The sequence below is a fragment of the Hydra viridissima genome, unplaced genomic scaffold, assembly GCF_058129835.1.
Source record: "Hydra viridissima isolate aposymbiotic clone 2 unplaced genomic scaffold, HvirCarnegie_v1 scaffold_1, whole genome shotgun sequence".
In the NCBI taxonomy this organism is placed as follows: Eukaryota; Metazoa; Cnidaria; class Hydrozoa; order Anthoathecata; family Hydridae; genus Hydra; species Hydra viridissima.
In genome coordinates, this window is record NW_028324300.1 from 18,971,059 (window position 1) to 18,993,849 (window position 22,791).

Sequence of the window (22,791 nt, forward strand, 5' to 3'; positions counted from 1 at the left end):
TGAGTTCGGTATAAACAGTTTCAAGTAGTCCTTTTCTCTCATTTTTTAAAATTTTTAATTATTGTGAACTTTGAAATGATTGAATTATTTTATAAGGAATTTCAATATTTCATGTTAAACTGCTACATTTATTGCCTTGATGTTATATTTTTAATCTAGAATTTATCTTAATTTTATCATTAAAGATCTCATTTTTTCATTTTAAAGTTGTATTTTTTGTAACAAAAGTTGTTTTAGAAGTGTAATACCCCTATAAATTTTGAAAAAAATCCCCGCCCTCTCATATTACCCCCTCCCCCTCCATATGTTATTTTAGGTAAAAACTATTTTTGCAAAAAAAATATGTTTAAAAGTTAGTTTAGATTTTAAAAATTATTTTAAAATACTTAACTAAACCCAATATTAATAATTAAACAAAAAAAATTAGAGTAAACCAAAATTTACCCTGGCGGTCTCAGGAGAGCACAGTGGTATGTGTACAGGGCGCGACAAATCGTTTTTTTTTTAATGGACGTTGACGTTCGTATCTTAAATTATTGACGAACGTCTAATTTAAGAGATACATGTCAAATAAGTGAGTTTTATATTCAATGAATTTTTATTCTAGTTAATAACTTTTTAATTTATGGCCATCCAAATGTCTAATACCAACTGCTGCGTCAATCTAATTTTTGACATGTTTTTGGGGCAAAAAGTCCTCAATTAACTGGCCATCAAGCTTTATACGCATAATTTCTTCTAAGGTGTCGTCATTTAATGAAGTTCGCAAAATATTTTTTTGTAAGTTCATACAAGAAAAACTGCGTTCACAACATGCCGTTGAAGCGCTGAAAGTTAGCATAATCTCTAACAAGATATTTATACTTGCCAATTCAGGTTCATTTTCCAGCAAGATATCTCTATAAATGCTCAACAGTGAATTTGTCCTTAGTTTAGAGACTTTCTCCCTGAATAAAGGCCACTGCAATACACATAAGTTAGAAGTTTCTCTGCTTATCAAATTACTATTCTCATAAAAGTTGCAAACGCTTTTTATTTCGTTAAATCCCTATTTCTTTGTCTCTAGCAAACCTGTAAAGGATTTTGGCCAGTTTCGACAATCAAAGATTGTGGTTAAAGATTTTAATGGTTCTTGATTGAAATCACGGCGGAATCGCTTGTCTATATATTCTTTTGCTCCGTCGATAATTTTAATAAAATATTTTCTATTATAATAATCAAAATAATCATTTGGTTGTTGTCTAACAATCTCATCAATTCTCTTTAAATTACACTTTTTAAATGCTGTTAAATCAATACCTTTGTAGATTAACTGATCTTCTTTTACTTCTAAATTATCTAGTAAACGCCCAATATTCGAGCCTGGATTAACTGATAACGCGTCTAGTACAGCAATTCTTGCATCAACTTTACGCAAAATCTCACAAATTAAAATTTCTTCTTTTTGAAATTCCAATGACAATGTTGTTAGTGATTTAACAATATCTTGAATAAAATGTAAATAAAATAAAAATTGTGGGTCTTTTATGAAACACAAAAATCCTTTAGCTTTCTGTGCAGTTTCGTCTTTCTCGTTTGCCTTGCTTTCTAAATCATAAATAATAACTTTATAGTCAGTTTCAATCAATGTTAACGCCCTTTCCCGACTTGCTAACCAACGAATATTTTTCAATCTCCCAAGCTGTTTAAACTCTTCATCTAAAAAAGAAGCTATTTCTTTCAGTTCTTTTCTTCGCTGCGATGAATAATAGTAAAAACGAAACAAACTATTGATGTTATCATCAAACCTCTTTAAATAAATATCAAACTTTATTGAGTCTAACACAGAAAGTTCTAATCTATGCGCCACGCAGTGGGTATATACTATACTGGGGTTTTTATTTCGCATTTTAGTTTGAACACCAGCTTTATTGCCAGACATTACAGATGCACCATCAAAGTTAACATTTACAGTTTTTGCATAGATATTGTTTAAATATAAATCTTGATTCATTTTGTCTGTTGTTAAACTTTTTAAAACAAATTCTATTGCATTTAATATTCCATCGGCATCAACTGTCAGTGGTGAGTTAATACCAGCAAATATAGTTATTGGATTACCATTTTTAACAAACCTTAAAAAAACTGTTTCTTGTTCACTAATACTCTTATCAGTAGAACCGTCAGATAAAATTGCAATAAAACGGGCATTTGATACGTCTAAACTTAAGTCGCATTTTAAGTCAGACGAAATTGACGAAACGAAGTTTTTGCAAGCTTTGTCACTTAAGTAGTTCTTGCCCAACTTAATTCCATTTAGCTTTTGTAGCTCGCACAGCTGAGGAAATTTTCTAAATGCAAGATCCTCTTTAACAACAAAATACGATATCCGAAAAAGTCTGTTCATTTCTTCTTGATTATTCTCAGTAGTTCTTAAAACTGATGTCGATACAGTTTTCTCAAGACTTGGAGCTATATTGTGAAGGTTCTCTCGATATTTAGAAATACAGGCTTTATGCCCATCATCTTTATTGTAGCGTAACAAGTATGTTCTTTTCCAAAATTTACATCCCATTGTCACTGAATTGGTTGCATTGCTAATGTTTGGATACTTTTGGCAAACCCAACAAGAGAAACACTCATTTGATTTGTCAATATGAATCCAGCTTAGTTGTTGCCCGTGTTTTTTATTGCTTGGCGGCAATCCATTTACGGTGTTCCAAAACATAAATTGAATATCTTTTGGCCATTTATCCAATTTTCCCAAAGTCATTGCACAATCCAAATCATTGCAATTTTTTTTCGTATGCTTAGTTTCTCTCTCTTCTTCTCCTTTACGTTTAATGCTACGCTCCTCTGTACCATCTTTCTTTAACATCGAAAAGATGCTTAGTTGTTTTGACATTTTCTTAAAAACTTTAAAAATAATAGTATATTAAGTATTTAATTATAAGTTATTAAAAATATCATATTATTGGTGTTGTTAAAAGCACAATAAAAAAAATTAAAATTATAATAAACATAACTTTATATATTCTAAAAGATTATGTATTTTTTAGTAAAACTTGAAAATTATTTTAAAAACTTTTAGAAGTTTTTAAATATGCAAACAAACATTACTTCACTTTAAGAAAAATAAGAAAAAAAAAGAAGCAGGCTATTGAAGAAAGCAATCATTAAGTTTAAGCATGGTTTATTTTTAAAGTAATTGCAAATGTAGTCATTTTAAGTAAAATTTTGAATGTTTTTGTAAATGCATGCAAAAATCATGCTCAAACATAATTACTTTCTTCATTCCATTAAAGAAATTAGTTTTAGCGTGGTTTCTTTTAAAGTCTTTGAAAATGTGTTTAAAATTTTCGTGATTAATTGTTTTTTATTGCAATAACGTGTTTTTTATAATGAATAAAAAACGATCAATCGCTTAATTATTTGGAAAAAAAGTGGCTGAAGTAATGCGTTCGTTTTGAAAAATTTTAAGCGAACGTCAACGTTTGTGTTAGGAAAAATAAAGGAACGTGACGTTCGTTTTTCTGTCTTTTTTTAACACGTTCGCTGCCAACTACGAGTACAGTGGCGTACCTAGGGTAAATAGCGCCTGGGGCAAACACCGATCTCGCGCCCCTCTTCCCCCACATAAAGTGCTTAATTACAATTTTTTAATAAATGATGAGACAAACTTTATTTTATATAATATATTTATTTTATATGATATATTATTTCTTAATTTATTTTATATAATTCTCGCTTATTGTATCGCAACCAAGCCTCTTTTGCGCCCCTTTCAGGCTGGCGCCCATGGCACGTGCCCTGCCTGCCCTACCCTAGATACGCCACTGTACGAGTATACTCGTAGTAAGTTGGCGTCATTTATTTGCCAACTACGAGTATACTCTTAGTAAGTTGGCGTCATTTATTTGCCAACTACGAGAATACTCGTAGTAAGCTGGCGTCATGAGCTTGCCAACTACGAGTAAACTCGTAGTTATACTAACTTATTTCAAATAACATTTGTGCATGACTGGCTTTGTCTGTTCTTTTCTTTTTTTTTTTTTTTCTTAGCTTCACATTTGATTTCAGAAAATATTACATTCAAGTTTTTATTTTAAAAATCCAGGGAGCCTAACAAAAAATGCGGATAAAGACAGAAATAGCTTAAAACAGATAAAAATAAAACATTGATATTGATTTAATTTTATTTCATGAAAATTCAAGTGTAAACCTATTCTTTTGAATGATACATTCTGAAACATTCGTCAATGCATAACGGAGGTCTATTTTCACAAACAGCACATTCATATCGTGTTTCTCTACGTTTTATTTTAGAGCAGACTCGACATGGTTTGGTTGGGAATTTTTTCTTTTCATTCGTTGGTATTGAAGACAAGTAGTGGAAGCTATTATTGAAAATTCGAGGCACAATTTCATTCAAACGTTTACCCAATAATCAGTAACAACTAATTCTCTAAACTTAAGCAAGGAAATTGTTTTATCTACCTCATATTTGCTGTTTAGACAGTAAGCATTAAACAAAAAAGTATCAAAGAGATGAAGTGCTACTTTTTTATACCATCTGATTGACTTTCTTAGGCAATCATAATATGATACCATTTGTTCCGCCCTATCTACTCCTGACATATATTGATTGTAATCTTTGATAATGTTGGGTTTCATTTTCTTCTCTCCTCTCCTGTTTTTCACTTCAATCATTTGCAACGAATGCAAGTTGCTAATCAATAGCACGTCTCTTTTGTCTTTCCATTTAGCAACCACTACACCCTCTCTGCTTCTGCTTATAACGTCTCCCTGTTTTAGTTTTGCTTTTGTACACTCTTTTGGATTTGACTTTCGATCAGCTCTTAAAGTACCACAAATATATGTTTTTTTATTCATCATTTGCTTTGTTAATTCAAAGGAATTGTAAAAGCTATCGGTGTACAGGTGATAACCTTTTCCCAGATATTTTTCCATTAAATCTAAAACAATAGCTCCCGTTTGACCCAACAAATGTTTATCGAGAGTTGTCTCGCCAGAGTAGATTTTTACTTTTAGTACAATACCATCTGATTCGCAAAGCTCATAGAACTTGATACCATACTTATGTCTTTTATTTTTCATATACTGCCTGAATACAAGACGTCCCTTCCAAAGCATCATTGACTCATCGATTGATATATTTTTATTAGGACAATAGATGTTATCCATTGCATTATTTAAGTGATCGAGAAGTCCAATAATTTTACACAAGCGTCCACTACCCGAATCTTCATTGTTAATAAAATGCCAAAACCGTAATATTAGTTGGAATTTATTTCGTGACATTATTCTAGAAAATAAGGGAAATCTATAGAGACTGTTCTTAGACCAATAGTGTTCTAAAGATGTCATTTTGACACACCCCATATGAAGAAGAACTCCGAGGAACTGCCGCATATCTTCTGAATTTATTGGTTTCCAATCTTTAAAACGTGAGCTTCTTCTGAGGGGACGCTGCTTATTTATTTCTTGCGTTGCGTAGCGATTAGTTTCAACTACCATAGTATTTATAAGCTCTTCTGTAACAAATAGTCTAAAGAAATCTAATGGTTTCTTGCTCTCCATGTTTATCTTCAAACCAGGATCCGCAGAAAATTGAATTTGTTTTACAATATTCGGCTCATCTTTCCATTGGTTTGATTTTCTAGATGGACCACCCGTTGTTCTAGCTCTTTTCGGCGGCATTAAAAAATCCTCTGCAGTGGCTGCTAGATGAACGTCTGTGTACTGATTGTCATCACTTTCTTTAGCGTTATTATCTTCAGAACCTGATTCTGATGCAGTCAAGCTCGAAGACGTAGTAGTATAAGCGAAAAATGAATCCGAATCTTCAATATCATCATCTTCACTATCCTCACAGTCTTCCATAATCATATGTGCTGATCCAATAGTGGAATATCTGTGTTGAGCTAATAGGAGATAGATAAATTTACAAATTATCAGTTTATAAAAAAGAAATTACTCATCTATAAAACACATTAATTAGTATACTGTGTAAAAAATTCAAAGTGCACACTAAAATGTTTTTTAATGTATTAAAAAACATCTTATTGTGTACTTCAAATTTTTTGTCACATTTTTAATAACATACAGTATAATGTTGTTATTAAATATATTTTAGCTTCTAGTCTAAAAAACACAATTTAGAATTAAGAAAACAAAATATAAATTACCTTTTTTACTCATGATATCTGCCAATGTGCATGTGCAAAAAAATTGAAACACTATTTATAATAATAATGCATCAAATAAGGTACATTACTACACCTTTTCAAGATGTAAGTGAGAACTTGAAAGTTGTAATTAAGAAACGTAAGATGTAATTGAGAAATACAAAATGTAATTTAAAAGTCGCAATATGTAATTTAGAACATGGAAGATGTAATTAAGAAACGAAAGATGTAATTGAGAAGATGAAAGTTGTAATTGAGAAAAGCTTATAATATATGTTTCAAATTACATATTGCGATTACTTATTTACATGTTGGGTTTCTCAGTTACATTTTAAAATTTCTAAATTACATGTTGTGTTTCTTAATTACATTTTGCGACTTCTAAATTACCTGTTGTATTTCTCAATTACATCTCACGTTTCTTAATTACAACTTTCAAGCTCTCAATTACATCTTGAAAAGATGTAGTCACCGCAATGAGTTATATTCATTACGGTGTTACGAGTACTTCGGCACTGGAGAAAAAAATCCCTTCGCCATTGCCAAACTACGAGTATACTCGTAATGCTTTTTTTTTGTCAGTTATATTCAGAATAAGAAATAGCATAAAATTATTTCAGATTAAAATTTTTTTTTATATTGAAATGTTGATATCTAGTCTTGGCAGTGAGAATGAAACCACGCAAAACAGCCTCGGCAAATATTAATCATTGCAGACATTATGGCTCGGCAAAGAAATAACGCGTAGTTAAAAATAGCTTGGCAGCGAACGTGTTAAGCAGACGTTCGCACGTTCGTCGATTTGTCGCGCCCTGGTGTATGTGGTGATAAGTGCTTTAAAGTGTTTTTTATTGTTTCTGCATGTGTTAATATGTGTTATATAATTGTTTTAAAAATGTGTTTAAATATGTATATAAGGTATGTATTTAAAATTGTATACATAATTAAACACATTTATTGTGTTTATAGTTGGTACATATGTTTATATTATGTTGTTTCCATGTTTTCAAAGTGCTGTGACTTACATCTACCTGAAAATCAATTATTGTATTTTAGAGAAGGAGCAGAACAAATGGCTTTAGATTGTGCAGCTCAACGTCATACGCACCTAACAGCATGGTTTAAGTTAAATACTGAAAATGAAAGAGCACATTGCTATTCGTATGTAGACATTCCTTATTACTTTATATTTGATGATAAACATTGTAAATGGAAGGATAGACAAAGGAGTGGTAATAAGGTGATAGTAAGAATGTATAAAGTTAATCTAACTGGAGAATTGTTTTTTCTTAGATTGTTAATTTTGCAAGCAAAAGGAGCAACATCTTGGGAGGATGTGCGTACTGTTAATTATATTGTCCTTGAAACATTTTCTGAAGCATGTGTTTTAAAAGGTTTGTTGCAAGATGACACTGACTGGCAGAATACTCTTTCTGAAGCAGTTTTAATACGTATGCCAAAGCAAATTAGACAGTTGTTTTCAATTATTTTGACCTTTTGAGAACCTGACAATCCTTTACATCTCTGGAATACATACACATTTTTTATGATGGAAGATTTCATTCACTGTTCAGTCCCACTTCTAATAGCTGAATAAGCTACTCTTCATCAAGTTAAAAAGATTGTTAATCAAAGTGGTGAAACGCTGGCTGATTACAATATGCCTGTTATTGATGAGTTTATAGGCTTAAATCTAGAAAAATTTGATGAAAATGTTCAACAATCTATTGACAAAGCCAATCGTATGAGACTGTTTCTTAGTGTCAATCAATGAAATGTACGTAATGCTATCCTTGCTGCACTGAATGAGCAACCAAGTGTAGAAAATCAACATTCTAGATTGTCTTTCATGGATGGACCAGCTGGTAGTGGAAAAACCTTTACTTATAATTATTTGATTGCTGAAACCATAATTAGGGGCTTTAAATCTGCTACAGCTGCATGGACTGGCATAGCAGCAACTCTTCTTACAAATGGATCTACATTGCATGGCTTATTCAAACCTGTTCCAATAATGGATAATAGCACATGTAATGTAACTCCTATCTCTTTTCATGGGCATTTTTTAAGACAAGTTAGTTTGTTTTTGCTTGATGAAACATCCATGATGCCTAAACATGCCTTAAATGCAATTGATAGGTTGTTAAAAGATATTTGCAACAAAAACTTTCCGTTCGGAGGAAAAATCATTCTTTTTGGTGGTGACTTTAGGCAAAGTCTGCCTGTTGTGAAAAGAGGACAACCAGCTGAAATAGTAGAATTGTGTATAAAATGTTCTTTGCATTGGCAATGTGTGCAGAAGTTTGCATTAACTGAAAATATGAGAGTACAAGATGGGAAGGTGAATTTTCCCAATGGCTACTAAAACTTGGGAATGGAACAATACCTGTCAAAGAGGAGGATCCTTTTAAAGGATGCATTGAAATACCAAATCAGTGCATTATTAGAGAAAATGAATCGATTGTTGAAAAGATTTTTGGAGATGCTGATCAAAATGATTATTCTAAACGCATGATTTTAACAACAACTAATGTTGATTCATTATCAATCAATTAAGAAGTGCTTGAATGTCTGCTGGGTGAGGTCAAAATTTATTTAAGTGCTGATCAAATTGATACTGATGACCTTAATGAAAGTCTGTGCTCTTCAAAATAATTATATTGATGCAGAGGTTTTGACAAGTGTTTCTGGTGGTAAACAGGTTTTTGTTCCTCGAATTCAGTTGGCTCCATCAGATTCTAATTTATCTTTTGTTCTAAAACATCGTCAGTTTCCTGTCAGATTGGCTTATTCAGTGACAATTAATAAAAGTCAAGGTCAAACATTTAATAGAGTTGGGGTATATCTCAAAAAACTGTGTTTCTCTCATGGTCAACTATTTTGCAGGTTCAAGAACTAGAGCATTTAATAGTTTGTTTTTCAAAATTGATAAACATCTCTTCAAGGTATGGTGGGTGAAAAGTGTTACACAAATAATGTTACATTTTCTAATGTTCTTAATTTATGGTCTTTAGATTTTCATTTCAAAAATTTACTGTTTGTAGGTTTTGAGCACATTTTGTATGTAATACTTTATTATTTTAATATTTTTTTTCATAGTTTTTGATAAATAAATCTGTCATTTAATATTGTTATAAAATGTGTTTATACAGTGGTGGCCAAAAGTCTTGGAACAAAACATTTAACGACCAAAAAAATTTATTTTTGATTTAAAGTATAAATTTTGAAGGTTTGAGGTATATTTTTAAAGAGAATGTTGTTTAAAAAAATACTTAGAACTTATTTATTTTTTTATTTATTTTACTTAAAATATTTACTGTAACATAAAATATGTTGTTCCAAGACTTTTGGCCACCACTGTATGTGTTATATAAAGCCATATTTGTTTACAGTTGTATATATGTTTAAATTATGTTGTTTCCATATTTTCAAAGTGGTGTGACTTGGCGTTATGTTGAGCAAGATTGATAACCTTGCCAGCCAAGCGATGTACTTATAGCAGAGGTGTGACTTCGCAGCATTTACTGCCAGGCAGTGTTACTGCTTCAGAGCTAGGTTGTGTTGTCTAGCCTTTTTTAATTATACTGGAAACACACAATGTCTGTTAATGTTTAGCATAATGTGTATGAGATAGTATGCAACCTTGATCTTTAAATCTAGGGTGTTTTAATGTCCTAAATCTGAAGTAATTGAATAATTGATATTGAACATAAAAATAAATATACTTTTATGTATTTATATGTTTTGTGAAAAGATAAATATAGTTAACTTTAAATTGGTTTTCTAATTTTGCCTTTCATATTTTAATTTGGTTTGTTATTTTTGCTGGATTTTAGGATCAAGGGTGTAAATATTCTATTGTTATGTGTTATTGTTGTGATGTTTTGTGTTGGTATTCATTTTTAACAATAGACACCTTCATGTTGGTGACTATTGTAAAAAATGAATAAAGGTTGTTTCATTATTGGAACTTACTGTTTTTATTTATTTACTGAAAGCCAAGACAACATGCTAAAAATGCAATTTATATATTAAGTTGATTTTTTTTTTTTTTTTTTTTATTAGTATTGTTAATCCTTTTATACTTCGAAATAGATTTTATAGTTACATTTTCGTTAAATATTTGCTTTAACTGCCATGTCAAAATAGGTTACTATAAATAGGTAAATTGGTTTTCAGTTTTTATGTGGTGTGTTTTTGTTTTTTTTGTTGTTGTTGTAATTATGGTATCATAGTTCTTTTTTTTTTTTCTTTAAGATTTACGATTGACGCATTTATACGATTTATAAAAAGAAACTTGATTACCTTTTATGATAAATTTTTGTCAGATAAAATGATATGCGATTAGTTCAATTTTTTTTAAATTTTCTCTATTTTAAGCCTAAAAATTTGTTGTACGTAACTTAGGGGATCTTTTTAAACGGGGTGGGAGGGGGGTGAATATTGTGGTCTTAAATTTTATAAGGTGTTTAACTAATTAATTAGCTTAGTTTGCATTTGCAACACTTTTGAGGAAGGAAGAACTTCCTATATGTTAAATTCTTACATATATTTTAAAAAAAAAAAAGTTCTTATACATGTAAATCATTGTTTTACATTTTATCATTCTGGTAAAAAGTATTCATCAAAACTTGATAACTCTTAATAAAAATAACTCTATTCCTCTGACTACCATTAACACAAAAACGGGGAAGGGAGGTCCTTTATTAGTGTCAAAATATTTAAGAGAATTAAATTTCGAGTAACAAAAAGATTTTTTAGTAAATGGTAGCATATTATCGTTTCATAAAAACTTTTGTAACAAAGAGGCCATATCTAAAAATGGTCAGATTGGTGCCATATACATAGTAATGGTCAGTTATTTTTAATAGTAATGGTCAGTTATTTTTAATAAATTTATTTATTTGTGTGCATTTAACATTTTAAGGACAATATCCTTTTTTAAAGAGACGTATCAACGGGATACCAAAAGATTAATAACTCTTGTATAATTTATCGCTTTAATTACAGTTCATGTTACAAAAAATATATAAAAATTTAGCTTTACTTTTTCGTCAATTTAAAGCATGATGAAGTGTTATTACTTTGGGTCAGTAACAGTAAAAATGTATTGTTTTAAACTTAGCAATGTCGCGGGAAATGCTTCTGCCTTACACTGATATGACTTAAGTAAGTTGTAAATTACTCAAATAATGGTGAATAATTGGTAATTTATTTTACCTCTGCATACTTTTTATTTGAATTTTACAGATAGTTTAATTTTATCAATATGAAAGCATTTTTCTAAAAGGGTATAGTTAAGGTTTCGTAACGTTAAATTGTGGAAAACTGTCGCTATAAATTAAATAACAGACTGACCATAACCCGTATTACGGGTTGCTTTTTGCTTGTTTATATAAAAATGAGAGCCTAATAGACACATCCCGAATTCCAATGATGTAACCATAGTCATAGTATTTAAATAGTCTGGAAACGCGGGTCGTCTTCTATGGATTTCGTTCAATAACTTGAACATTTAAGGGTGACCGGACTGAGAGTGCATCAAATAATTTTAAAATGACTTTTTCTGCCGCAGTTTCTAATAATTTAGATGAACTTGATGCTGTTTTAGCTGCCTTTGATGAAGATTTGTTGGAGACTGATCCTAATTTTAGTTCAACTGTTGAGTTAGCTGTTGGAAATATTCCTAACGCAAATGAAGAGCGTGTATTTTTGTGTTTATATTGCGAAAAAAGATGTTTATCACAAGGTGGTTTAACTCGTCACCTCAATGCCAAGCACAAGGACAAGCTTATTGATAAACAGTTTAGTAAAGAGAAAAAAATAGCAGAGCTTATTCTTCATTCTAATTGCTTTCAAAATTACTTGATTCAGAGTGCAGAAAAGCTTGCCATAGATGAATGCTACCCTACTAAAATAAGAACTGAATTTAAAAATTTTAAATTGACATGTATAGAGGTCAATACAGCTTATTCTTTAAAAAAAAGTATTATTGAATCATTTGATGGAAATGCTGAAAATTTTTACCCAGCTTTCTACAAAATATTTTCTGAAGCACCAAGTCCTTTTAAAAATCTTAGCCAAAACTGCACTCTTCTTTTAAGTTTTGAAGTTGCTAATCTTGTCTTGGCTCATCTGACTGGTGCCTCCTTTAATAATGATGTTTTAACATTTAAACATGAATCTTATCAGTTTACTGAAAAAGAAAAATCTATTATCGCTTATCTTAGTGGTTATGTTTTTGGTACCTTTTATCGTAGAATTAGATTTAGTTCTAACATGTCTAGTTTGTATCATAAACAGTGTTTATCATTTTTGCTTGCTGGCAAATGTACAGGAGAAACAATTTCTTTGCCAGAGCATAAACATGTTAATTTGCATGATAGGGGTGTTTTATGGAAAGTAAGTAAAGAGGTTATTTGTATCTTTACTACTGCAGAGTACCATTTTATTTCTATGGCAAAAAAGTCATCTCATACTATCAATTGCAAAGAAATAGTTGATACATTAATTAAAGACTCTTGTGCTTGTTAACTTTTCAAAAATTATACATAGTTCAACTGATAAAGTTCAAAAAGAAATAGCACTTAATTTATTAGAAGATCTTCTAACTCTGTATATACGTGTTCGTACATTTTCCTATGTGAAAGATAAGTTGCAAGCTTTCAAGATTTCTAAAAGTCAAACAAAATCAAATGCATTAAGAAAAGCAATTAAAAAAAAAGTCTCAACTTTGGAACAAGGACGTTAAAGACTTGGCATGACTTGGACTTATGAAAACGGCTATTTTCATAGCCACATATCTTTTAAAAATATTAATAGCATATTACTAACTACTCCTGAAGTAGTAAAATGAATACTTAATGACTTACTTTTATGATGTATAAGTTTATGATATATTTCATATTGATATTGTATAAATCAACTTTGATATATACAATATCAATAACAAAATTAATATAATTGTTTTTTCAATTTTAAATTAACAATAACACATCTAATACTTTATAGTGTTACCATTTTTTTAAATTGTAAGATAAATTTTGATATAGACAGATCTTTAAAATTGATTATTTTTGACCAATACATTTATACCAAAAAATATTTTAAAAATAGTGTACTACATTTTTAAAAAAGAAAATAAGTCGAAATCTATATATGTTAAATTTTAAGTGAAAAATATTAATAATTGAACTCATCAAAAAATATTATCTTATGTTTAATACAGTTTTTACTTGGTTTAAATTTTTTTTTAACACGATTTAATACTATCACTCGTATTATCTGTATAGCTAATTATATTTCCAGTTACAGGAAGAAATACTTTCTGATTTCTTATCATGTTATCATTGTAACCAAAGTCATTAACAGATGGATTATCTTTTCGTGATCCAAGTGATCGTTGGCGTCCAAAATAATTTTCAATTGGATCCTGACAAAAGCGTTCAGTTAAAACATATTTTACATTTTGCTGCATTAAAAACTGAACAGATTCTATAATTGAATGAACTGTAATCTTCAATTATATCTGACCCACCACATTTATATCTGACCCACCACATTTAATTAAGACAGTTACGAACTGTCTTAATTAAATGTGGTGGGTCAGATATAAAATAAATAAATCGTTTTTCTGAACTAAAATAGTTAAGGGTTCTATATGTGACATCAACATGCGGATTCATATCATCATTACGTGTCATGGTAAAATGCATTTTAAACAACTTGCGATTTGCAGAAGCTCCATCACAAGTTACAGCAATAACTTTTAAGGAATTTAATTCACAAATTCCAATTGCTTTCCAAAGCAATGAAAAAATTTGACAAGCGGTGGCTCCAGTTGTTGCAAAGTTAGCTAAACTAAATTTAAAAGGATTGACAATACTACGAACAAGAAATACTAAAACATGGGTAGCAAAATCATCTACTTTTGGCAAAGTTGCTATGTTAACATCAGCATCACCAAGATCAACATAACCCACAATCTCCCCAGTGTGCTTGTCCCAAACTAAGTTTTCCTGAATTTTCATTTCATCCATTAGAATGACAATAAATTTTTCTTGCTCCGAAAAATCTTTGGTTTTTTCTTTTAATTCATCAATTATTTCCTTATTGAATCCACGTTTAGGTTTAATGTAATTTTTATAATCACGTAAGCGACGACGACTTGGAAGGACAAGAAAACCTGTTCCTGATTTCTCATTGTAACGTATATCATCATACATTGCAGCAGACTTTGATGCCAGTGAAAGACAGTATCGAATTATTATAGGATGATATCTTACATTAGTTGGAGATAACCTCAAATATTTTTGCTGCTCCTCCCAAAATAGCTTCATAAAAGGTGAGATTTTGTTTTGATCTGCATTTGACATAATTGATATTAAATCATCACTTAAACTTGAACTGATAGTCAGGGCAGATTTTGAAATTGAATTTTGTAAATCAATGATTTTTTCTTTCAACTCCTTATTTTCAATTCTATAGTTTTGAATTGTTAACTTTAGGCAATCTGGAGAAGTCAATGATATTGGTGCATTAAGTTTAGCAGGCTTTTTTGCTACACTGTGCTTTCTTTTTGATGATTTGGAAGACTTAGAAATTAAAGTTTTTTCATTTATAATACAGTTATCACAACATTTCAGTTTGCTCAAAACTGAACATGTACTTGATCTGAAATACTCAGTTTGATAAGTACCATGAAAGTTAAATTCTGTTTGATTATATATTTTAGGGACACAATGTTTGATGGCAGACTTTTTTGCTTCATCGAGTGAGACTCCTAGACAAATACTATAACTTGAAATAACTTTGACCAAGTTTGACAAAGTGATATTTTTCATTGAACTGTCATAACTTTTATAAACTTCATGGGTTGATGGTAAACACCAGGCATAAATGCGAAGTATAAATGTTAAAGAAGCATCAATAAATATGTCTGTTTTTGTAACTGCATGAATTTCATCTTTTTCAAAAATATGAACGTGAGAAATATTATTATTTATATTCCAACCAGAAGGAAGATTAAGATGTACTATACGCTTAGTAAATTCTTCCATTGATTTGTAACATTCCTGGATTGAGTTTGGTTGAGTATTTAAATTGGATTTCTTATCAACTATGATTTCTGCAGATTTACGAGAAGTTGTGCTTAAAATAAAATTATCAATTCAAGTAGTTTATTTGCAATTATACAACAGTATAAACAAAAAACTATTTTCATATATATATATATATATATATATATATATATATATATATATATATATATATATATATATATATATATATATATATATATTCTTTATTATTTTTCAAAATAATTTTATTTTACCTTGAAATAGAAAAACTTTTTTGTGGTAAATTTATTTTTGGTATTGATCCAGGAATAAGTGTAGTTTTTAAATCATCTAAAATTATAAAAATGTACCTGAATTTTCTTGTTTCCAGTATAGATACCAACACAATGTTAATACTGATATAATATTTGTCAACTAATCCAGCTAAGTAAACTTTATATAAAATATAAAGTTTATTAGGCTCTATTAGCTAACATTTCAAATAAATATATTTTGAAGATAACGTATTATATCTGAAGTCATCCATCTAATTATACAGTCAATGAAATGCTTCCATATATTATAATTATATGGCATATACAAACCAATTTCTTGAAGCAGCAGATATATTGAATATATAAAATACTCCAATTTACTCACGACGAAGAAGTTGATCCTTTGTGTAATGACGTTCACAAATATAAAGATTTCTTTTTTCGATTTGAGCTTTTAATCCTTTGTCAATCACTCTGTCATGTGTAATTACACTTATTAACTTCTGTCTCCAGTTTGCACTATATTCGTCATCTTTTGTTGGAATACGAAATATAGACAATCCAACATGATTTCTTGATACTGAACAACCAAATATAGCGCAATTGGCTCCTGGCATTTTCAATATTTATCACAGAGTAAATGAAATTAAGTAGCAGCTAAGTACTATGTTTACAATTTGATGCACTCTAAAGTAGTCTGAGCACTAGTATTGAAAGGAACTTAAGTGTTATGAGAAAATGGCCCGCGTTTCCAGACTATTTAAATACTATGACTATGATGTAACGTTACGGCTACCTGAAATCGAGGCGAACCATGACAAAAATTTTAGATGTGAAAAAAACATGCTTTCAAAATTTAAAAAAAGATGTCAACTGTAACTCTAAATGATTTTTTAAATACTGAAGAAGCTATTCCTCTTGTTTTGTCAGAAGACTTATCTGAAAGTGATTGTTTAGAAGAAAGTAATGTTTTTATACCGTATAAATTTACAAAGATAAATCAAAAGTATCTTTTACATAACAAATGGGGCAAAAGCTTGAAAGAAATGCCCTTGTTTACCATAAAGGACTTTCAAAATTATCGTAAATTAAGTGGTAAATCAAAAGTACTGTGAATTAAAAAAACACTTTTAAGAGGTAGGAAATTCCAAGATGAGCGTTATATTTTATCAGACACAATATTTACATATTCTGCAAAAAATGTATTTCAAGCTAAAGGATTGTAAAGCGAGTATGAAAAAGGAAAAAAGGGAAGTTATTGTACACCTATCAAAAATGTCGTCCCATGTTTATGTATGCTTACTGTTCTTGTCCAGCAGGATTGAGTAGATATTGTAACCATGTAATGGCTTTGTTGTTAGAATTAGCTGATTACTCTATGAAATTTCTTAAAAAAGTCCCAACTGAAATTTCTTGTACAAGTAAACAACGACAATGGGGCATACCTTGTTAAAAAAATATAAGAAAAGCTCCTGTAATGAGCTCAACTGTTAAGAGAGAAAATAATAAGTGTGGTATATACTCTACATTGTATGACCCAAGACTTTTTTTTAATGAACATCACATGAACTTAAAAGTGTTAAAGTTGCAAAAAAAACTTATTGAAGTTGACTACAAAATTGGGTTTTTCCCATGTTGTGCCACCCATTCACACTTACAAATATGTAAATACAAGATTTGGTCAATTTCCAACAGGCTCACCTCTTAGTATGCATTTGCAAGTTGTTGAACCTTATTTTGAAATAATATCAAATATGCAAAAGTTTGCTAAAGATGAATCTGCTTTTCAAGAACCAGAATTTGAATTGGAGTATTAACTCTTAAAAGAAATAAATGATGACTATAATGACATCATCCCAAATTGTACATTTTCTTTTGAAAAGAAACACTATTTAGAAAAAATAAAAGTTACATATTTAGAGCCAAAAGATATTGAAAAAACAACAGTTTTACAAAATTTGTCAGATAAGTGGCTTGTAATACGAAGAAACAAAATTACTTCTAGCAATGCTCACTAAGTGAAAAAAATATTCATTTTGGACCAAACAGCAATAAAAGCTTATGAAAAATAGAATTTGCGCGAATTTTGGAAGTTCAATTTCTGAAAAATAAAATATAAATTTTGGTTTTTGGAAGATATAGCACCAACAAAATAGACTGCATTGAAATTGTTGCAAGCTGAAGTTGAAAACCTATTTTTCACGGAAATATGAAACTAGGGCGGTTTCATATTTCCGTGAAAAATAGTTTGTTTTTTTAATTTTTGTTGGTTTGAACCCTAGGAAGCTGTTTCTGCTAAGTAGAATACCCAAAAAAATGTTTCAGTGAAAAAAGATATTTAGGTATTTTTTAATAATATTTGTGTTGAGCAAGCAGTTCTAAAAAAAATTTTGACAATATACGATTATACAGCCAGTTGCAACCTTATCCACTTCGTTTTAGTTTTAATCAAGTTTTATAAAGCTCTTAATCAGAGCTAAGATTTTTTTATTTCTTCTACTTATTTCTTTTACAAATTCCAATGAATGTTATGTTTTATTTCTTTTAATTACAATATTTTTTATAAAACTTACATTAAACAAACAGCTGACTTCGTAATCAAAAAAAAAAAAAAAAAAGTTTTCTCTTGGGATTAGATCCGGAATTACATCTATTATGTCTCACCTTACACAAACACACCAGCATTCTATAAAACCAAAAACCTTGACAGTCTAATATCCATCTTTACACAAAAATATAATTTATTTGATTCTAAACTTTTTAAAAAAGCTGTACAACATGGTAAAGAGTTTGAACCTATTGCTAGAGATATTTATAAAGACATTATGAAACACAACCTAATCATTCTATAAAATGCAGAGAAACAGGGATTGTTATGCAACCTAAATTACCATGGCTTGCAGTGTCACCTGATGGTATATTAATTAATGGAGTGTTGAATAATGAAATTGGGTTAATAGAAATAAAATGTCCTTGGTCAAAGAGAAACTATACACCCAAAGAATTAGTCCTCGACAAATCTTTTTATGTGAAAATAAAAAGTGACAATCCAGTCTTGCGAAAAAAACATGAAAATGGATATTACACTCAAATACAAATGGCTCTAGACATATCACAAGTAACATTTTATGATTTCATTGTTTATACATTCCAAGGATGCATTATTATTTGAATTCCTTTTGATATAATGTACTTTAAAGATGTTGTAAATAAACTAAACTTATTTTTTATCAAATATCTTTTACCTGTTATCGTAAAACTTGAGACTAATGAAGTTGAACAATAAATTATATGACAAACAAAATATTATTATTTAAAAGCAGTTTTTTTATTTCATTATTAAAAAGTAAATTCTTTTAGTTTAAAAAAGTATTCTTTTTTCTGTATCTTTTATTAATGGTGATTGAAAGTTTTCAAGGAGACAAATAATAGTCAAAATTTGATTTACTGAACCATGCAAAGATAGAGATATTTCATTACAAATTATTTTATATCGCTTTATTCTTTGAATAGCATGCTCTATATGTATTCTTACAGATGCAATAGTTTGGCTTTCTTTAACCTCATCTTATATCCATATTTTTTATATTCTTTTTTTAAGTAATGAAAAAAAACATTATTAAGATTAACAACAATAAACAAACAAACATAAAAAACATCATATTCCAAAATATTTTTGTGGCAAATAAAAAACAAAAAAAGTTAAAATGTTTTATTTTGAAAATTAATATTTTGTCATGGTTCGCCTCGATTTCAGGTAGCCGTAACATTACATCATTGGAATTCGGGATGTGTCTATTACCTTATTTTAAAAATGATATTCTTATTCGACACTAGTCAAATGTAGTAGGTTTAGGTTGAAAATTTGATTACTTCAAAAATTTTAGTTTCCTGATATTAAAGAATGGTAAACTGACTGATCTATGAAGAGAATGAATTATTTGGCGTACATCCTGACTAGAAAACTAACTTTTAGGGAATTGGGGCAAATTTCCCCCCTCCCAAAAGAAAATTGTGACATACAATTTTTTTATAATTTTTTTTTCAACTTTTTTAAACAGTAAGAAAATTAATTAATAGAATTTGTAGAAAAAATATTTTGGTCCTTATGAAAATGTTTTTAATTAGATATTATAAGAAGTTTGATAATTTATAATATTTTTATTTCTAACTTCAAAATATTTTGTATTAGTATTTTATATATATAAATATATATATACATATATATATACATGTTCACTTACATATCACTAGCATAATTAATATAAGTGACATGCCTTTTAAACATAGAGATCATTTATCATCTCGCAAGATTATTTGTGCTTGTTGTGGCAAAAAAAATTTTAAATGTTCTATGTTGGAACCTGGAACTCAGTTCCTAAATCTGGTTCAAATGTATGCAAATAGTAACTACAATCCAGATCTACTTTCTAGCCCAACAGGTTTATGTTCAAGCTGCAAGGTTTACTTATACTCTGCCAAAAAAGGAGAGTCATTATCTATTGTAACTTTAGTTATAGAAAATTGGTTGCTCACATCTGAGAGAATTAGATTACTTCCAAGATTTAAAGGTAAATATGTATTCCATATTTCTCTGAAATATATATATATATATATATATATATATATATATATATATATATATATATATATATATATATATATATATATATATATTTATAGGTGATGCAGAGTCAACCTGTAATTGTCCACTATGTGTTATGTCTAGAGATAAATCCAAAGAGGTAAACCTTAAGGTAATGTATAACTTTTAATGTAAACATAGTAACAAATGTTTGAAAATCAACTTTCATAAAATATAAGTTGTAATTTACTTACTCAATTTGAAAATTGATTGACTTACCATTAATGATAACTTATAAAGTATAAAAAATTATTTCTTAGGATGTTTTAAGTGTTTATTTAAAACCTGAGATATCAAATGAAGTTTTTAAAAAAATTTGCTTTAACTGTTATCAAAGAATTGGAGTTGGAATTCGACATTCCTGTAGTAAGAAAGATACTGTGGAGAACCTAAGAATGTTGTTGATCTCAAAAGGTATTAGAATAAATAAATTATAGTCTGTATAAAAGTTCTTATTAAATCTTATGACAAGTTTTAAATGTTAAATTTTAGGTTTAAAAACAGTAGAACAAGTCCTCTCCAAATCTCTAAAAGAAATCCAACAAGTTCAAAACATTTAATTGGGGGAAACTATAAAATTGTCGACAGGTGGGACTCCGTTAAGTTTACAGATAGGAAAGAAGAGGACAATGAAAACAATATCAAGTCAAACTTTCTATAGTATAAAAAGAAAGCACAATCTATCAGATTCTACAATAAATTCAATTGCAATGGATTGCAGAAAAGATTTGGGTAGATTGGGAGTGGAAGCTAACACTTCAAATAAAATATAGATATTGTCATCTAGTCTTGATGATTATTACGCAGTAGAAAAAGTGGAGTTTACAGCTAAGAAAAAAGTTGGTAATAAAAAAATCCTACATACTGTAATTAAAGATTTTGTGTATGTGAAAGATTCCAAATCACTTGTTGAACATATTTGCACTGTTAGGGGACTAGAAGAAGATAAAGTTATTATTCGTGTTGGAATAGATGGAGGTCAAGGATCCTTAAAATTTGTTATGAATGTTTTTAATATAGAAACAGATATTGACTGTCGAGAAAACAAAAATACTGGTGTTAAGAAAGTTCTGGTATTGGCATTTGTCAAAAATGTTACTGAAAATCATGCGAACCTTCAGATAATTATCGAGAAAATAATGCTCAACAAACTTAAGTTCTACTTAGCAGCAGATCTTAAACTGCTAAATATAATTTTAGGCTTATCAGGACATGGAGGAAAATACTCTTGTTTATATTGCAATGGTGAAAAGTCAAATCTGGGAGAACTGAGAACTTTCAATAAGTTAAAGTTGCTGTACACAAGCTTTGCTGAAAATGAATCTAAGAAATGTTCTATGCAAATCTACAAAAATGTTATTCATCCATGTCTGCTTGATGTAGCTGGAGACACATATGTACTTGATGTAGTTCCTCCACCAGAACTTCATTTGCTGATGAAGATTGTTACAGAGATTTCTAATGTTTTATGTAAAGAACCTGAAATTGCTGTATGGCTAAGTAACCATGGGATAATTTGGCATGGATATAATGGAGGTGGGTTGGATGGTAGAAATGCTAACAAAATTCGGAAGCTTCTGCCTGATTTGGAACAACATATTTTTTACCATTATCCTTCTTATAATCCAGTTGTTGAACTGTTAAAATCATTTTCTATAGGTAATTTATACACACATCTCACACACACACACACATATTTGTGTATGAACTATTTTTTCAATTTTAAACACAACTTTAAATTATATGGTTAAATTTCAACATTAATCATGACATTTTAGTTGTCAATAAGTGCTTTGGTATGAAACTTCATGAGGGTTACGCAGATGCCATTGCAATGTATGTTAAGAAGTTAAAGGTAAATTAAAATTTGAAAATAATTTTTAAGAAAAGTTTGAAAAAAGAAATTTTAGGAAAGTAATTATTGAATATGATGTAGAAATAAACATGGAAACAATTCTTATTTATAAATATTAACTCATAGGCATACTAGCTATTTATTTTTTACTTTTGATTTAGGAAACTGAACTTTATGTTAAAATTAACTTAAACCACAATCTCTCAATGGGGTGGAAAGGTCATATTATTGAACACCACCTCATTAATTTCTTAAACAATATTAAAATGCCATTAGGCATATTTGCTGAGCAATGTTCCGAATCTGTTCATCACAACATGCTGAAAACTCTGAGTAGATTCGCAACATCTGAATCCAGATCAAACCATGGAGAACTACTGAGAAGAGCAGTGGTTGAATACTCAAGCAATAGAGTTTAGATGATTTCATATAAATCAATGATTGGAAAGTCTGTGAAATAGTCTGTGAAAAATTTGTAAAATCCATAAGTTTATTGGATTTTCCTATTATAATACGATTACTTATCTTTTATATAAAATTGTATGTCTTGTAAATGATACTATTTGTATTATATTCTGTATAATATTTGTTATTTTAGTACTTAATAAATTCATTTATAAATCATGTTGCTTTATCTATAAGTTTATCCTTAAGCCTAATTTTGTTTGAGTTTGATTCTCAATTTTTCATGGACTTTCTTATTTTAATACATTCTAGTTATATTTTATTATGTCTTAGATATTATAATTGTATTATATTATACATATTT

At 29.3% G+C, this 22,791-nt stretch overlaps 3 protein-coding genes and 1 pseudogene across 7 annotated transcripts; 2 read left to right on the forward strand and 2 right to left on the reverse strand.

The window, feature by feature from the left end:
• Positions 1 to 607: 607 nt before the first annotated feature.
• On the reverse strand, positions 608 to 2,884 carry LOC149893750 (zinc finger protein 862-like; annotated as a pseudogene).
• A 4,076-nt stretch (positions 2,885 to 6,960) lies between these two features.
• On the forward strand, positions 6,961 to 10,448 carry LOC149893751 (uncharacterized). 3 transcript variants are annotated; one of them, XR_016449400.1, is made up of 3 exons: positions 6,961 to 7,349; positions 7,482 to 9,133; positions 9,623 to 10,448. XR_016449400.1 is itself a non-coding variant. In XM_090077038.1 (3 exons), the coding sequence occupies exons 1-3, from the start codon at positions 7,060 to 7,062 to the stop codon at positions 7,687 to 7,689; spliced, it is 360 nt and encodes a 119-aa protein (XP_089933164.1). In that variant the 5' UTR covers positions 6,971 to 7,059; the 3' UTR covers positions 7,690 to 9,369. The 3 variants fall into 3 exon arrangements, 2 of the variants coding, with proteins under 2 accessions (XP_089933164.1, XP_089933163.1); XM_090077038.1 differs by lacking the exon at positions 9,623 to 10,448 and having other exon boundaries at positions 6,971 to 7,106; positions 7,245 to 7,349; positions 7,482 to 9,369; XM_090077037.1 differs by lacking the exon at positions 9,623 to 10,448 and having other exon boundaries at positions 6,973 to 7,106; positions 7,245 to 7,349; positions 7,482 to 9,369.
• A 2,992-nt stretch (positions 10,449 to 13,440) lies between these two features.
• On the reverse strand, positions 13,441 to 19,222 carry LOC149893752 (uncharacterized). Its single transcript, XM_090074607.1, has 4 exons — positions 15,908 to 19,222; positions 15,523 to 15,598; positions 13,768 to 15,338; positions 13,441 to 13,682 (listed from the first exon to the last, which is right to left on the reverse strand). Exons 1-4 carry the CDS (start codon positions 16,137 to 16,139, stop codon positions 13,441 to 13,443), a joined length of 2,121 nt encoding a protein of 706 aa, XP_089930733.1. The 5' UTR covers positions 16,140 to 19,222.
• On the forward strand, positions 19,197 to 22,643 carry LOC145185119 (uncharacterized). 3 transcript variants are annotated; one of them, XM_090095515.1, is made up of 6 exons: positions 19,197 to 20,093; positions 20,206 to 20,279; positions 20,428 to 20,581; positions 20,660 to 21,826; positions 21,946 to 22,022; positions 22,184 to 22,643. In XM_090095515.1, the coding sequence occupies exons 4-6, from the start codon at positions 21,169 to 21,171 to the stop codon at positions 22,439 to 22,441; spliced, it is 993 nt and encodes a 330-aa protein (XP_089951641.1). In that variant the 5' UTR covers positions 19,197 to 20,093; positions 20,206 to 20,279; positions 20,428 to 20,581; positions 20,660 to 21,168; the 3' UTR covers positions 22,442 to 22,643. The 3 variants fall into 3 exon arrangements, with proteins under 3 accessions (XP_089951641.1, XP_089951647.1, XP_089951654.1); XM_090095521.1 differs by having other exon boundaries at positions 20,019 to 20,093; positions 20,206 to 20,581; XM_090095528.1 differs by lacking the exon at positions 19,197 to 20,093 and having other exon boundaries at positions 20,225 to 20,279; positions 20,505 to 20,581.
• The last annotated feature ends 148 nt before the right edge of the window (positions 22,644 to 22,791 follow it).